The 16,693-nt window shown below is 40.1% G+C and overlaps 1 protein-coding gene across 3 annotated transcripts in view; it reads left to right on the forward strand.

Annotated features, from left to right (window-relative positions):
* ANK1 (ankyrin 1) overlaps positions 1 to 16,693 on the forward strand; it is a 1,899,552-nt gene that overhangs the window by 1,186,897 nt on the left and 695,962 nt on the right. For all 3 annotated transcript variants that reach the window (XM_044082993.1, XM_044082990.1, XM_044082992.1), the window contains 2 exons: positions 91 to 302; positions 3,563 to 3,767. In XM_044082993.1, coding sequence (XP_043938928.1) covers positions 91 to 302; positions 3,563 to 3,767 — 417 coding nt within the window. The remainder of the gene's footprint in view (positions 1 to 90; positions 303 to 3,562; positions 3,768 to 16,693) is intronic.

The following is a 16,693-nucleotide window of genomic DNA, read 5'->3' on the forward strand; positions in this document are numbered from 1 at the left end:
ACAAGAGTTTTGTTACACTGTAAAACTGCATTGTTGAAATGTTTAAAACAACATCCCAGTTATGCAATGCATTAACATTGTTTTCTGCAGAGCTGGAGAGCATTGAAGATTTGGAAAGGAAGCGAGTCCACCGAATTGTCACCACTGACTTTCCACTCTACTTTGCTGTGGTCTCCCGGATTCAGCAGGATTGCAATCAGATTGGTCCGGAAGGTGGAGTGCTGAAGAGTAAGCTGGTACCTATGGTGCAGGCAACATTCCCAGATGCTGCCATCACCAAGAAGGTGAAACTAGAGCTTCAGGTAAGCAGCAGAAAATTGTGCATTTTAACCTTTGTTGCAGTGGAAGAAGCTTAGCTTAGGTGTCTGGTAATGGTGCAAAATTGTGAAACACCTGACAGAATGAGAAAACATTGCTGGTTGTAGGAGTTCTGAAGGCAGGAACAAATCACCTAGGTGTAGAATTGCTATCCCTTCACAACTGAGTAACAAGATAAGCACCATCAACCTACTTATACTATCAATGTATATTATGCTATTATCAAAGACATAAATGTATGCTCTGTAGTTTCACTTTTTTATCAAGTTGATCTAAATATTTCACACAGCTTTGACATGCTGCCAGCACTAGTAAATATTTGTTGATTTGTTGCTTGCCCTGTCTTGATATAAGCAGTTTTCTTACTTACGATGTGTAATGCTTCCCAAAATGCTGTGGCAATCTTTTGCGTACATTTTGAAAGATATTCATATAGGCAATGGCTAGTTAGACTACTAAAATATGAACTCTCAAATGAAGATCAAAGGAAAGAGGTGACTAAGAGGTAAAAGGAGCAATAAAAACTACTAACAGAGAAATGACAACCAAGTGGACAGAGTGCCAACTAAAGTCTCAGCCTGTTTTGAGAGACTAAAACATTCAGCTCCCTGAAGAGGTGGATGTAAACAAAGTAAAGGCATACCTGCCACTAACTTACTCTACTAGTGATTGTAAAGATAACTGCTGAACCAGCTACATTTCAAATTATTCCTTCACCATCCATTTCCGAGAGCCATTTCATGGTTCACAACTATGTCTGTGAAGAAACATGTTTACAGATCTAGGAAGTAGGTGGACCCTGCATATCGTTTCCTTTACCTACCCCAAACTTTCATTCCTTCTGAAGGTAACCCTTTTGTCATTCCCCTCTGTTTTCACCTCCATTCTGCATAGGATTGCTGTTCTTTCTGTAGAGTCATTCCTGGAGTCTGATGTGCCTGTCTCTGAATGATCTCCAAGCAGCATGTGTAACTCAGTATGTGCTCTGTTCAGGACCTGCAAGGGCAAAAGCAATACTTATTTTGCTTCTGCAATCTTTTTGCATAAGGATACACTCCAGCATCCTGTTTTTTTGCCCATAGTTCTTTTATTTGGTTCTAGTGATCAAACCCAGGATTGATAAATGCTCCTTAAAAAAATGTTCATTCTCTCCCGCCATCATTTCTCTATGTGATAATTTAAACCACATTTTCTTTGTGGCCCATGTGTACTATGTTTCACTTATTTGCATTTTGTCTCAACTGCTATCTTTCTCCTCGCTTACTTAACTTTTCATCTCCTTGCCTAGATGCTTTTCCATCCTCCACTCATTGATCTATATTATAAGAATGAAAGTGCATATGTGCAACTACATAAAAGTGGACACATAATGCAGGAAAACTAACAACAGTGAATAGCCACATAAGCAAATCTTTCCCTAGGAAAAAATCTTATGCGGACATTCGCTAAAAATATAATTTAACATCATAAACAGGTGGGGGGGGCTTCACCCCGCACACCCCCCCTAACTAAATATACCAACTCCGAGATCGCACTATAGGGAAGGAAAGGGCAACTCTGTGAAGTTGGCCAACCATCTACTTGCCCTATGACATATTCATCGACTTAAATGAGATTTGATGAATATGTGTCGCTCTTTCCGTATTCGCTTAGAAGCATTTTCGTGCTTCTAATATAGACCCCACTCATGTACCTATGTTTGTGTTATCCAATAACAGGTTTTTCTCTCAAAAATACCTGGTGTCAATTATTTATTCAAACCTCCTCTTGTTTCCTGTTTTCTGTGACTTCCCTTTCATCTTTACTCAGCCTGGTCTGACCTGTTCCTCACCTGCTTTCTGCAATATGTCTATAAAGTCTTTAGTCAGGAATTATTTTTTGACTTCATTGATTACTTTCTTCATTGACTTTTGTCCTTTCGTTTGCATTCTTTTTCTGTTCCTCCTCCCCTTCCCTACACCACTACCACTGAAATGTAATAAAGTACTATCATGTATTCCTAAATGATGACCTTGTAATTCCACCCCCAAAAATATCTGATCAGTACAGTTTGTTAAAAGTTTAAAAAATAGACTCTGTAAATCATGTCCAAGACTTTTGAAAGATGAGATCTGACAGACAAGTGCTCATTAGAGGTTGCAGAACAAGGACAGACTGCTTGTGGTCCTGTGAGTATGTGAAATGCGTACATGGTCCATGACTAGTCCAGCATGACAGCACAAGATGGCTACTGTTAAAGGTCAAATCAGAAGGAAAATGCAAGAAATTAAATTTCATGAATTGTGGTGAAATCAGAAGGAAAATCTTACATTGAAAGTTCATGAATTTTTGTCAAATCAAAAGGAAAATCGATGGAGTGAAAGTCCATAAATTATACATGAATGGAATTATAAGGCTGATCCTTATTGGCCTCTAAGGGACTCTGTTGTTCTCTTTGGAAATCCAAATACCTCTTGGAATGAAAACATTAAAAAAAAAGTCTGTAAATTGATTTCTGGATGGCTTTGATTGTAGATGCTGCTTCTGTGATCTGGAAAGTTATCAATTTAATAAAGTAGAATTCTGTGTTGAATTAATCTTTTTTTTAATTTCATTTTTAATGATCTCTCTTTGCATTGCCAAAATGCATCCACCATAGATATGGATTTTATTTACTGTGTCTGCGAAACTGCCCTGATAAACCAAATTTAATTAGGGACAATGCATTCTGCCAATTCCAGGTCAGCAGACAGAACCACCTCTGCTATACCATATTTTGCCCCAAGTCCTACTCTCACAGCCCTGTTATTCACATTGCTCTTCCTCTTCTTTTTTATTCTTGTTCCTCAAACCCTTGTTCATATTCCTGAATACTCTATCCCGTACTTGTTCCTGTCATATGTACTGTCCATTGATTTGCTTCCAGATTATTTTTCTTGCCAGCTCAGAGTAATAACACTGTCCACAAAATTCCTCTCTGCCATTTGTCTCCAAGTTTTTTTCATCCTTCCTCCCACTGTGAATCATAGTGATATGACTACTGTTTGGATTAATATGATTCCTGTATCGCATGTACCTTGTGATGGTTGAAATAGTGTTATGCCGGAAAAACAGTTCATTTTAATGCATTTATTATTACACATTGCACAGTATAATCTTGAACTGTGGATTATAACAGTCTGTTATTTAATAAAACCAAATCAGTTCTTCTAATTTTAAATTAAAATATTTTAGTTTTACAGTTAATTTGTGTGTTATTTTCCAGGCTCAGCCCATTCCAGATGAGCTAGTAACCAATCTACTGGGTAACCAAGCAACATTTAGCCCCGTGGTCACTGTTGAGCCTCGTCGGAGAAAATTCCACCGACCAATCGGACTGCGTATCCCTCTTCCCCCTTCTTGGAGGGACAATCCAAGGGACAGTGGAGAGGGGGACACCACCAGCTTACGACTGCTCTGCAGTGTCATAGGTAATACTTCTTTTTCTGTATTTAAGTATCAATTATAAATAAAAGATATCTGTAAAGAAATTCAGTGCAGAATAGTGTAATAAAATTAGCTGTAGCACCAGAGGCCTTTTCTGTAGGGCATCTTTAAAGCATTGTTTTTTTAGGTATGTGAAAGATCTGAAGTAGATGACTTTGTTAAGGAAGACAGATGTGATTCTTGCACAACACGTAGCTAGACAAACCTATATATATATATATGTGTGTGTGTGTGTGTAAATGTGTTTTGAGGACACAAACCACGTTCACCTTAGAAGATGACTACACTGTGTATATTACCTTGTTGTGCATCTGATTGATTAATATTTCTTTTGTGTATTTTGCCTCATCAGAGAGAGAAAAAAATCCTTGTTTTACTTAGCAGTGCAGTGTTCCACTATATATACTAGTTTAGTCTGTTTTTTCCCTTGTACTGCCTCTGTCAATTTTTTTACTGGCTAACAAATTTGTATTACTGCATTCTTCCCTTATACTTTTGTTTTATTTTTTTCTCACTGTTCTCCTTATGTTATCCTTTATTTTCATTGTCCTTTTTCTCCCAGATCTGCAGCTTGTTGGGTTTAACGTTTTGTTTACCTCTGAGATTAATACTGTAATGTATTTACCTCCTTCCTCACACCTGACATTATTTGAAGCATTTAAAGTAGTCATCATACATCAGCAGTCATCACAAATTTAAGTTTAACTGTCATGATGGGTGGCCAACAGACAGCTGCTGATCTGCATTAGACAGAGCTCTCAGTCAGTGACAAATCCAGAAATAATCAGGGACATTCAGGGACACTTTTAGAATATTACTATTATTAACTTGGGACATTGACAGAATAAGATAATATGAAGTACTATACATGTTCTAATCTAAAAGAATAATTTAAATCTCATAATTATGCATGCATCCATCCAGCCACACCCCCTTTTTCCCATTTTCACAAGGAGTCAGGGTGTTTCTTTATCAGTGACAATCATCTAGAGCCAAAGTTTACACTGCCGGCTGGCTAGCTAAGTGGAATTCACCACCTTTTCTCCAATAGTCAGTAGTTTTAAGAGGGATTAAAAGGGATAAACCTAGCATCTGAGTCAAAATCATGAACGTCCCTGAAAATCAGGGTCATTTGAGAGGTATGGCATTATCTTTTAATTTCCATAACGTATTCTCCACAATTACATTTATAAAGCAATACAGATTAGCAGCAGTTGTACTGTATACAGTGCCATCTCACACTTGTGCCCAATGCTTACTTTAGGAAAGCCAGACTTGATCAGTCAGTAAATGATTACACCATTCTGATATTACTGCCAGACATGATCAGTCAATAAATGATTACACCATTCTCATATCATTGCCAGACATGATCAGTCATTTTGACATCACTACATCACCTTTCCTGAAAAGGTTTCTGTAATATAAAAAACATACTGATATTTTCTTCCAAAACCTTTTTTGAATAAAAACAAACCGTGTAGGACATCTGGGCAAACTGCCCATTGAGTTGTAATTCACATGAACAAACTTTGGTCACTCATTTGGGATAAGGAATAGTCAGGGCTGTCAGAATCTCAAAGGAAGTGTGCCTTACATCCTCTGGTGGTTAACTTCTCTGTCTGTTGACATGGCAGTGCCATCTGTGTAGGTGAATTTGTATGTCAACATGGCCGTGCCATCTCTGTAGGTGAATTGGTATGTCATCAAGAATCTGTGTGGGGAGGGGCTGTTGCCTAAGTAGGCTCAGTGATGTCATCATCCTGAAGTTGCTCATTGCTGCTGGTATCCTTTTACAGGTGTTTCTGGTAGAGCTTATTGGTGCTGCTGTTTCTTCCTAGAGCAGCACCATTTTAACCTTGAACAACATAGGACACAGGCTGAGATTGCCTGAGCAATCTCTTCTTAGAATACCTATTTCTTCTCTCCATATAACTTGACTGGTACATTCTGGCCTGGAAACTGTATCCAAGTTTAGCATTTTGATCATTTTGCTCTACAGTTTTTTGGAGGCAGAGTATGGTAGCTGCTCAGAGGCCAGTACTGACACAGTTGTCTGGAGATGGCCACTGTTTGCACTATGAGGAGTAGGAATATATGATATCTTTGCAATGGGTGGATCAGGTTGCTTTAGAATTCACTTTGCAGTCTGAACCATTGTCTCTGCAGCACTATTTGCTGTGGGTTATGAGGATTGCCACTGGTATCAATAAGCCTGCAGGATAATGGAGAACTTAAAAAAAAAAAAAAAAGGATTTGTTAATCGGATAAGCCCACTGAACATGCAGTCCCATTTCAGGGGTGATCTAGGAGTAGTGGATTGTTTAGTGGCTTTCAAAAAGTCTTGCACTAGGCAAACTGAAGGCAGTGGAAGTGAAATCAAAGACCGCTGTGGGGGTCCAAGTCTCACAGCACATAGTCTTAGAGATATAGGGATATGAGTCAAACGTGAGGTATATTTTGTCACAGAATCTAATGTTTTGACTGAGGAAAAGTTAACAGTATAAAGAAAAACTTGAGTATATTACATGGAGACTCCTGATGTTCATCGTGTTTCACTGTTGCAGTCCTAACTAATGGGTTATCCAGCTCCCAGTAGCCCTCGATCGGCCAGAATACCAAAGGTAAGCAAAAATGACATTGGCTGCCATCGGTTGTAAAGGACGTCAGGATGTCCGATACAAAAGGAGGCAGCCGATGTCACTTCCTCAGTCTTCCTTGCTGCGGAGCCCGAAGCAGAACCATTTCATGCACGAGTGATGGTCGGCAGTTTACCTTTTTTGGTTTCCGACTACAAAGTTAAAGTCTACTACAGCTAAGTACCCCGTTGGGGATCCCCTTTTCTTGCCTTAACGAATGTCAGAAAAAGTTAATAATTGCCTTACCTGTGGAAAGCAGATTCCCCATAGAGATTTTCATTCTTATTGTATTATTTGTTCAGACCTTGACCACGACATTCCTAATTGTGATCTCTGTGCCTCCTTTAATCCGCGTACTATCCGTTGTCGGGCTAATCTTTTAGCTAAGCATTTTGGAGTTTGTCCTAAGTTTGTTGGTATAGCGTCCGCCGGTCTTCAGGCTTCGGATATCCCCAGGAAACGTAAGGATAAGGACCACAACAGGCCTCAGAAAGTTAAGTTCTCGGATGATGTTAAGATGGTCGTCAGTCAGCAGCCAGTGAGACACCTTTGTAGCCCCTGCAGTCCGCAGATTTACAACTGCAGGCCTTGATTGAGACCATTTCAGAGTCCCTTAGGCCTCCGGCCTCCATTTTGCCTTCCGACCTTTTGCCTGTCACCTCTTCAGCTGGAGCTGGACCAACTAAGCTGAGGCCTCCATTCTGCATTCAGACAGCAAGCTTATTCCTTCGACTTCTACTGTCCTTCAGGCTTGCAGGTAAATCTTCCATTCCATTTTCTTGTTCCCCTCTATCCCAAATGGTTAAAATGGCTAATGACCTTTTGACTCTGATTAGGGGTTCTCAGCCTCCTCCCCCTAAAGGAGTAGAGATGTTTCTCCTGAGGTTTTGTCTTTTTCAGGTTCTGATTCTTCCAGCATTTCTGCTGATGAAGAGGAAGTTTCTCAGGCTTTTTCCTCCTTTTGAGGATTCAGATGCAGAGGAGTCCATCCCTTCGGCTTCTCCCCCAGAGGATTTCTCTTTTGGTGATACTTTAAATACCCTCAGGGAACATTTTAAATGGGAAAGTCAGGATTATCCACAATCTAAAAAATGGATTAGGGAGTTTCTGGATTTACCTCAGCATAAGCCTCTGGCTATTCTCCCAGTGTTGGAAGTTGTTGATGATGTTTTTCTGGAAAATTCCTTGACTCCAAATCCGGTTCCTCCTGCCCCCAGGAAACCTGACAGGTACTATAAAGTCCCTGATTCTCATCTGTTTCTTTTCAGGAACCTGTTGGCGGATCCAGAGGTTATTCCTCAAGGCCCTAAAGGAGTTAAGGCCACTGTTACCAGAAATCCTGTTCCCTCTGACAAGGAATCTAGGAACCTAGATAGGTGGGGTAAAAAGTTAATACCTCTGCCACTCATGCTATTAGGGCTACCAATTGTCTTTTTCATATGCTGAAGTACCAACAGCACATCTTGGAGGCTATTAAGTCCAGGATCACAAGTGTGCCTATTTTGGCTGAGAGTAAGGACATGCAGGATTTGCTGAATTCTGCCAGTCTTGTCAATAAGCATTCTTTACATTGTGGTTTTGACATTCTTGAAGCCACCTGCAGGGCTATAGCTACTGGATCTGTTATTAGAAGGCACGCTTGGCTCAGGGAACAGCCCCTTCCAGAACCCGTCAAGGCTAAGCTTTTGGATGTACCTTTGCATAAGAACAGTCTTTTTGGCAGCAAGGCAGAGGAAGTGCTCAAGAAGATGGAGGATAAGGCCAAGTCCATGCAAACTGTTAAGAATTTTCTGCAAGTTCAACCTCCTCGCTTTAGCAGGAATTGCCCTTTGAAGAGTTGGACTTTTCCTGATACCAGCAGACAGAACCTTTCTAGGACTAGAAGTTACAAATCTTCAGGGGGGGGTAGGTGGCTACCCATCAAAGGCCTAAGCGTTGGCAGGCTTCCACTTCCAAGATGGGAAGTTCCAAGCCTGCATCTCAGTCTAAACACTCTCAATGACTTTATCCAACTTCTGCCTGTTCTTGCTTGCCTGGAGAGTCTTTAAGGGGGAAGGTTGGCCCTTTTTGCAGATGCCTGGGCCACTATCATGGACGACAAATGGGTACTCAGAATTGTATCCCTAGGGCACAAGTTTTCTTTCCGCACCTTTCCAGTTCCCAAAGGATTCCTGGTTGCTCCGCCAAGCCAAAGGGCAGAAGTAGAAAAACAAATTTTGTCTCTGTTTCATCTGGGAGCAATATAATCAGTTCCTGCTCAGCAGGTAGGCCAGGGGTTTTATTCCAGGCTTTTATCCTATCCTAGATCTATCCATTCTGAACTCTTTTCTAGTAATTCCAAAGTTCAAAATCCTTACTCTGCATCAGTTGCTACCAATGCTAGAAAAGGTTTCCCAGCTGGTAACCTTGGATCTCAAAGAGGTTTATCTGCACATCCCTATCAGGGAAAGTTGCAGGCAGTATCTTCGTTTTAGAGTGTGCAAGCAACATTATCAATTATTTGCACTGCCCTTTGGCTTATCTACTGCTCCCAGAGTTTTCACAAAGTTCCTGGCTCCAGTCATTGCTTTTTGCAGGGAGAAGAAAATTCAGATCTATCCATACTTAGACAACTGTCTAATTCAAGCAAATTTTCAGGAACAGCTGTTAAAGGATCTAGAATTTGTAAAGAATCTTCTCTCTTCCCTGGGTTGCACTCTCAACGAGGAAAAATTGAAAATGGTGCCATCCAAGGAGATAACATTCCTGGGAGCGAGTCTGAACACAGCCGCCCAGATGATATATCTCACCCAGGAGAAGCAGACAGCTCTTTCAGTTTGCTTCAAGGACTTGGCAAGCTTGTCCCAGCTCCCTGCAAGGAAATACCTGCAAGCTCTGGGATTCATGGCCTCTTGCATTCTCATGATTCCATATACAAGACTGCATATGAGGAAATTGCAATGGTACCTCAAGAACATTTGGTGTCAACACACACAGGACCTGGATATGATGATTCCTCTGCTTCCATCTCTGCAGACAGAGTTTCTGTGGTGGGCAACAGCCTGTCTACAAAACAAAGGCATGCCTTTTCAAACACCTCTTGCCACTCAAGTTCTGACTACAGACACATCGGACTACACCTGGGGAGCACATCTGGATGGCAGATGCATACAGGGACGTTGGAATGCCCAGCAGATGCACCTGCACATAAATCTAAAAGAGTTGATTGCAGTTCAGCAGGCCTTGCTAGCTTTCAATCAACTTCTTTCTCCAGGGACCCTGCTCATCAGAACAGACAACCACAGTCATGTGGTACATCAACAAGCAGGGAGGGACTCATTCTTACCTCCTGTGTAGACAAAGCATGAATCTTTTGTCCATGGCAGCATCCCTGGACCTGCATCTTCTAGCTCAGTTTCTTCCAGGAAGGCTCAATGTTTTGGCAGACCAGTTGAGCAGGCAAACCCTGGATACTCACGAGTGGCAGCTGAACAGAGCAGTCTTTTACAGCATCATTCAACGCTGGGGCACACCTCAGGTGGATCTTTTCTCCTCCCCAGACAACCATCTTCTACCTCTCTTTTGCACCAGACAGCATCACAGCAGAGCCTGGAGAGTGGATGCTATGTCCTTCTCTTGGACGTTGCTATCAGTTTACACCTTCCCTCCTCTTCTTCCCAGAGTATTATTGAAGATCAGGGATGAACGACCAAGGACTATTCTCATAGTTCCGGACTGGCCCAGACAGCATTGGTATCCACTGCTTTGCAGTCTCTCCCAATTTCCTCCTTGGCATCTTCCTCTGAAGCCGGATCTTTTGGTTCAGGAAGGGGGAAACATTCTGCACCCTTATCTTCAGTCTCTCCATTTGGCAGCATGGCTCATTGTATGACTCCTTCCTTATTTTCTTCCCTTTCCCAGCAGGTGGTTGACGTGCTGAGGGAGGCCAGGAGACCTAGCACTAGGAAGTCCTACGCTGGCAAATGAGAAAGGTTCTCTCATTGGATGCAGGCTAGAGGGGATTCTTCTTCTCAGCCTACCCTTCCTCTGATCCTAGAATACCTGGCTGAATTGCTTCAGGGTGGTCTTTCTTTTTCCTCTATCAAGCTCCATGCTTCAGCCATTTCTGCTCATTGTTCTTTTGAACGACCCATTTTCTCTCATCCTCTGATGAAAATGTTTCTCAGAGGTGCTTGCAACTTAAAACCTCCCAGAAGGGCACCTACTCCAGCCTGGGATCTTAATTTTGTTCTTGAGAAACTCACGCTTCCTCCTTTTGAGCCAGCTGCCACTGCAGATTTAAAGTTTCTCTCTTGGAAGACTGCCTTCCTCTTGGCTATAACTTCAGCAAGGAGAGTTTCGGAGCTGCATTTGATGGCTGTGGAGTCTTTTCTTATTTTCCATGCAGATAGGATCTCTCTGAGAACCAACCACTCCTTTATGCCTAAGGTGGTTTCTAGCTTGACTCTTAATCAGTCCATACACCGTCCTACCTTCTTTCCTAATCCTCAAAATAGATGTGAAAGGATCATACACTCTCTTGATGTGCACAGACAGCTCAAGTTTTACCTGAACAGGACTAAAGACCTTCGGAAATCAGCACAGTTGTTGGTCAGTTAGATATTTTGGAGGCTGCCACGTGGTCTTCTGTTCACACCTTCACTAAGCATTATAATTTGCCTCTGTTTTCCAGAGCCAGGCCAGGGTTTGCCACTGCTGTATTGCAGGGCATTATCTCCAACCCTTGATTCTGTTGGTTCCTCCTCCCTTTTCTCTGGGCTTTGGTAATCAACCCATTAGTTAGGACTGCAGCAGTGAAACACGATGAACATAGTACAGTTGTGTATACTTACCATAAATGTAGATGTTCGAGTGTATTCACTGTTGCAGTCCTAGTTTCCCTCCCCCCCCCACATTTTTTTTGGTCCTCTCCTATTCTCTTTTCCTGAGGTACAGGCTAAATTTGATACCATTTGCCAAATTTGCTTTTGGTTTAAGCCTTATTTTCTGGGGGCTTCTGACTGTTATGGCAAGAAAGACTGAGGAAGTGACAACGGCTGCCTCCTTTTGTATCGGACGTCCTGACGTCCTTTACAACCGATGTAAGCAGATGTAATTTTTGTTTACCTTTGGTATTCTGGCCCATCGAGGGCTACCGGGAGCCGAATAACCCATTAATTAGGACTGCAACAGTGAATACACTCGAACATCTACATTTATGGTACGTGTACACAACTGTACTTTTTTGTAACAGTCTCTGTATCTCTTTATATTTATAGCTATGGCTGTAGTCTAAGGAATATTTTGCTGAATAGCTATTTTAAGAGGCCTGATGAGACAGTTATTCGTGTAAATGGCATCACAGGGCTGCTTACCTTTGTGCTCACAGCTGTAATTGTAGCTGTATGCAGAAGAATTTTGGGTTAGCATTCATTACTAAGGTGGAGGGGGGGAGGGGGCAAAGCCTTATTAATGAGTGAGAGCCCTAACCATACCCTTGATTCTAACCCTCACCTTGCACCCTATCATAAAAAAATCCCTTTCCGTAACAATACCACTACTAGGACAATTTTGAGCTGAGTGTCTGGTAGGTTTATGAGTTGTACATCAGAAATAAAAATGTGTTTCTTTTTTTTAGTGGTATTGTGTGTCACTACTTTGTGTTGCTAATATAATGAATGATTAGCAAATTTTGGTCACTGTTTCGTGTGTCTATCATTTAACATGTTGATCATTCATTATATGATTGTGTGTGTATTACTGTGTTGACTAGTCATTTGGTTGACAGTGTCCAGAGTGAGAAAATGTAATCAAGTGGAGGCTTTGTCAAGTGGAGGTTTGTTCGATTACAGGCAATGTTGAAAGGAGGAGGTTCACTTGTGGAAGATGCTTGTTTTTTATTCTAATTTCAAAATTTTGGAAATTTCAAAAGTCTTGGCAATGGAATGTGGGGGCTGGGTTTGCATTTGTATTTGTGCATGCACTCCAAGTGTGTGTGTGTGTGTGTGTGTGTGTGTGTGTGTGTGTGTGTATACACAAGTTTTTATATGTTAGGGTTTGAATAATGGCTAGGGTAGGAGAGAGATTTAGTTCTGTGAGTGAATGTTGCTGATTGTGGTGTGTAGCTGTGAAAAGAAAGGAAGATTATGTGTGAATGCTGGTGAGTTAGGGTTAGAACAAGGTCTAGGGAAGGGGATAGGTTTAGTATTGTGCATTTTTGCTTTTCTTTGTTTTGTGTATGTCTGAGTATCTTGTGTGCTGTTAGTGTTATGGAAAGAGTTTTTCTATCACAGGTTGTAGTGGTGAGTTTATGGGCTGGGCAGATTTAGGATTAGCATGCATTAATAAGGTGGTGCTGGGGATACCAGCTTATGAATTTAACTTGTCATCTCATGATCAGACATTATGAAAACTTTTCTTATATCTAGCAGTCTTTGCCAGAAAAATAGCTTCCATGGCCTTGCCTCAAAAGCAAGATTACGTAATTTAGACATGTTCCTGTTTCATCTTTTATAGTCCTCCTTTGCTGGATATTGCCTCCATTAAACATTTCAAACTCTCAATTGATCATCATTTTAAGTTGTTTCTCAGTGGACGAGGCAGTCATCAAGACTGTTGCTATAGGTGGAGGCCCCTCTCATAGAATGAAGTGATTATTATGGGTATGCATATTTAGCACCTCTCCCCCATACTAAGATGGATGGATCTAAAATAAGTCTAACATCCTTAGAGATTTATAAGGCCGCTCCTAAAATCTACAGTCACACTTGACACACAAGATTATTCATTGTGCTCTGTGCCTTTTTGTCCTTAATCATACACTGTTACTGCATGCATCAATGCCTTTATTGAGTTTGTGTCCTTATAACCATTACACTGCTTCTGTTGATTTATTTATTTTTTTGTTTCTTTCAGATCCCTCCATTTTATTTTTTTTTTCCCTGATAATTCCAGTTTCCTTTGCCCTGTCTCTCCTCCTGTGTCACGTAGTTGCTTTGTGAATAAGTTTCACTTTGGTTACATTATATATTCGGACTACAGAATGCAGTTTCTTAGCTACATACAGAACTTGCAGTTGAACAGTTTACCAGTATTGCCTCTTTCACCTTTCTTGTTATCACTCCTGGCACTTCTCTAGAACAAGTCATATTGATCTTATTGCTTTGTATTATACCTTTTTCCCATATTCTTATTTGTATTTTTGCTGCTAGTATTTCTTCAGAAGTTCATCTTCACTTACATTTTTCACTTGTTTATTTACTGCTTAATTATGTAACTGTTTTCCTCTTTGTATAATTGACTTACATAACTTATTGCTGTATTTTCCTCATTTTGCCTCTTACCCAGGATGCTTCTGGAAAAAAGCTTTTTCAGCTCAGTGTTTTCTTCCTGGTAAATCTTTTGCAATAAATTTAAAGAAAGCAAGGCAGTTATATGCAAAAAGTAGCCTATGTAATCCAAGGGATTCTCCATTGTTATATGGAGATGCTTTCCAGAATGCTGCAAATATTTAGAAAAGCACAACAGTAGAAATGCCATTCTGCATGAGTACCAGCATAAGATTTCGTGTGGCATGATTTAAACTGAAGTTTTAGATTTTGTTTACAGGGAAATTAGTAGCATTTAAATATATTCTGCTTAATGTCATAAGAAGTTTATTATAAGTGCACTTCTAGTTTTTAAGACAATCATTATCTTCTAAGTCAAGTTACGTAAATGACGTTTTTGCACAAGTTATAGATAGTATGCATACTGTTTTGTCTGATCAGGGAGATGTTCTGTATTTGTACTTCAAGTTCCTATGGAATGTTGTGGCAATTTAGGAAGCTGAAAAAAGTAATATTCTGCATACATTCCACTCTTCACAAAAAATGTATGCCTTCAACCCCTTTGTATGCTTCCTGCTTTTGCATGTGCTAAGAGGACCTGTAAGACACTTTTAAGCTTACAGGAATACAGTAGTGTAATAGTGAGAAATAATCCATAAGTTGTACATTTAAAAGGAACATCTCCCAAGCAAAGTACAGATCAGATGGTCCTGACATACAGTGGAAGCATGCATCAAAATATCCCAGTAAATTCAAATTCATTGCACTTGCAAAACTGGTTTGTGTTATACAGGAATGGGAGAGTACAATGTAAGTCACTGTTCAATTACATTCAAAAAGTAATGATTCACTCATATTTCTATTTATTAAATGCAAATAACATAGCTGTTACGGTATCAGTTGATCAGATCACTGTAAATAAAGTGGAATTATGCCATTTAATTATAAATGCAGAACAGCAAACTCTTCAGTAAATATATCAAGTTAATCAGCATCATATACTGTATCTATTACACCACAATTAGGGTGAGCTGTGGTAACCAGGTGACAAGCAGGGAATGGAAAAGACTGAAAATGGAAATTCTGTGAGTGTTACTTAATTTGAAGATGTTGCAAATACTGTGGCGGAGGAATTTCCACAGTCTGAAGTTAGTTCTTCTATAAAGGTGATCTGGAAAATGGTTTTACAGAAAATAATGGATATTAACTCATTCGTTCCAATGGAGCTCAAGAAGTTTGTTCTGTAACTTCCAATGGGTAGAGCCTAAGCCTTTTGACAGAATCAAATTATGTCCTCACATTTCAAATAAATGTTCATATCTCTGGAACCACAGAAACTATGAAGGAAGTATAAATGGCAATCTCTTCAGCACAAACTATTTTTATAGTGGTAGTATTCTTTAGGCTCTTGGTCTTAAACTGAATTTTATAAGTCACAGTAAACACAGTATTACATTTGTAATATTTTGTAAACAACTTACAATATCTCAGCATTCACTCAAATTACACACATACTGTCAGTAACATTTTATTCATCTAGATGAGAGCTTTCATATGAGGTTAAGGAATTCTATATGTGTTACTTGGTTGTTGAGATATTTAGAAACGTGGCAATTATATCTATATAAATTAATATCATAAAAACAACAGTTAATATCTATTTACTTGCACTAGACAGTGATCAAATATTAATGCAGTTGCGTTTGCCATTGTGTAAGCTTTAAAGTGAAATTGTGTAAAATCTTGTACATAGCATGGTTTTAGAATTACTGATGCAAATATGAATAAGCAATATTTAATGCCTAGAGGCATCAGTAGGAGTTAACTGCAGATACACCTAGAGGCATCACTTAGATGTAATGAATAGATGAATGATGAACTGGCTTTATCTTGGTCAAATGCATTGGAGATGTGCTTCCCTGTTGCTGACTACTGATGGACAGGAACCTTATGCTGCATGTGCTGGTGGAGAGTTGAAACTATTTTTAGACGTACAAGGATAAGTTAGGATTCAGGAAGCTGCTACAAGCAGCAGTGAAAATGCAAGGAGACTAGTCATGGAAAGAAAAAAAATGTAGAAAGACTGGGAAGTAAAACAAAACAAAGAAACATGCAGCTGCTTTTGTTGCTGAGAGCATGCATGTTCCATCAGTGTGGAAACTGAAAAAATAAGCCAACCTGTAGTAATTATTCAAAGCAGAAATCAAGATTCTGTTAACAAGTATGTTGTTTGGGATTCTCTAGTGATTCCACTTTTTTGTTTTTCTGTAAAGGAATGTAAGGGTAGTGACTGATTTAGGGTCAGGGGTCTTCTATGAAATAATATAATTATGCACTGGTAGCAGGGTTGCCAGATGTCCCTATTTGAGCGGGATTGTCCTGGGATCAGCAGCCCGATCCTGAGTCCCGCACTGCCGGTTTAAATCCCGGTGAAACAGCCCTCCACTTTTTTTTTTGATTGGACCGTATACCGGCATACAGGCCAATCAAAAATCGCTAAACACGGAGCTGCTTGTATTTAATGAGGAACATCAGGCAGTTCCACATTAAACACAGCTCCGTTTTTTGATTGACTCATATACCGGCATACAGGCCAATCAAAAATCGCTAAACACGGAGCTGTTTGTGTTTAATGTGGAACATCAGGCAGTTCTGCATTAAACACAGCTCCGTTTTTTGAGTCTTTTGATTGGCTCATATGCCGGCATACGGGCCAGTCACATATTGGTAAACACGTAGCTACTTGTGTTTAATGGGAACTGCTTGATGTTCCGTATTAAACAGAAGTACAGAAGTAGCTCCGTGTTTAAAGACCTTAAGACTTTTTTTTGGTCCTCACTTAGCGTGAAAGACTTTTTTTTTGGTCCTCACTTTGTCCCTACCCAGCCAGTCAGAAGTCTGACAATCCTGACTGGTAGAAACATTTTTGACTTTGACAAAAAAAAAGAAATCCTTCTGAGTCTA

The sequence above is a fragment of the Protopterus annectens genome, chromosome 9.part0, assembly GCF_019279795.1.
Source record: "Protopterus annectens isolate FY-2018-M chromosome 9.part0, PAN1.0, whole genome shotgun sequence".
In the NCBI taxonomy this organism is placed as follows: Eukaryota; Metazoa; Chordata; order Ceratodontiformes; family Protopteridae; genus Protopterus; species Protopterus annectens.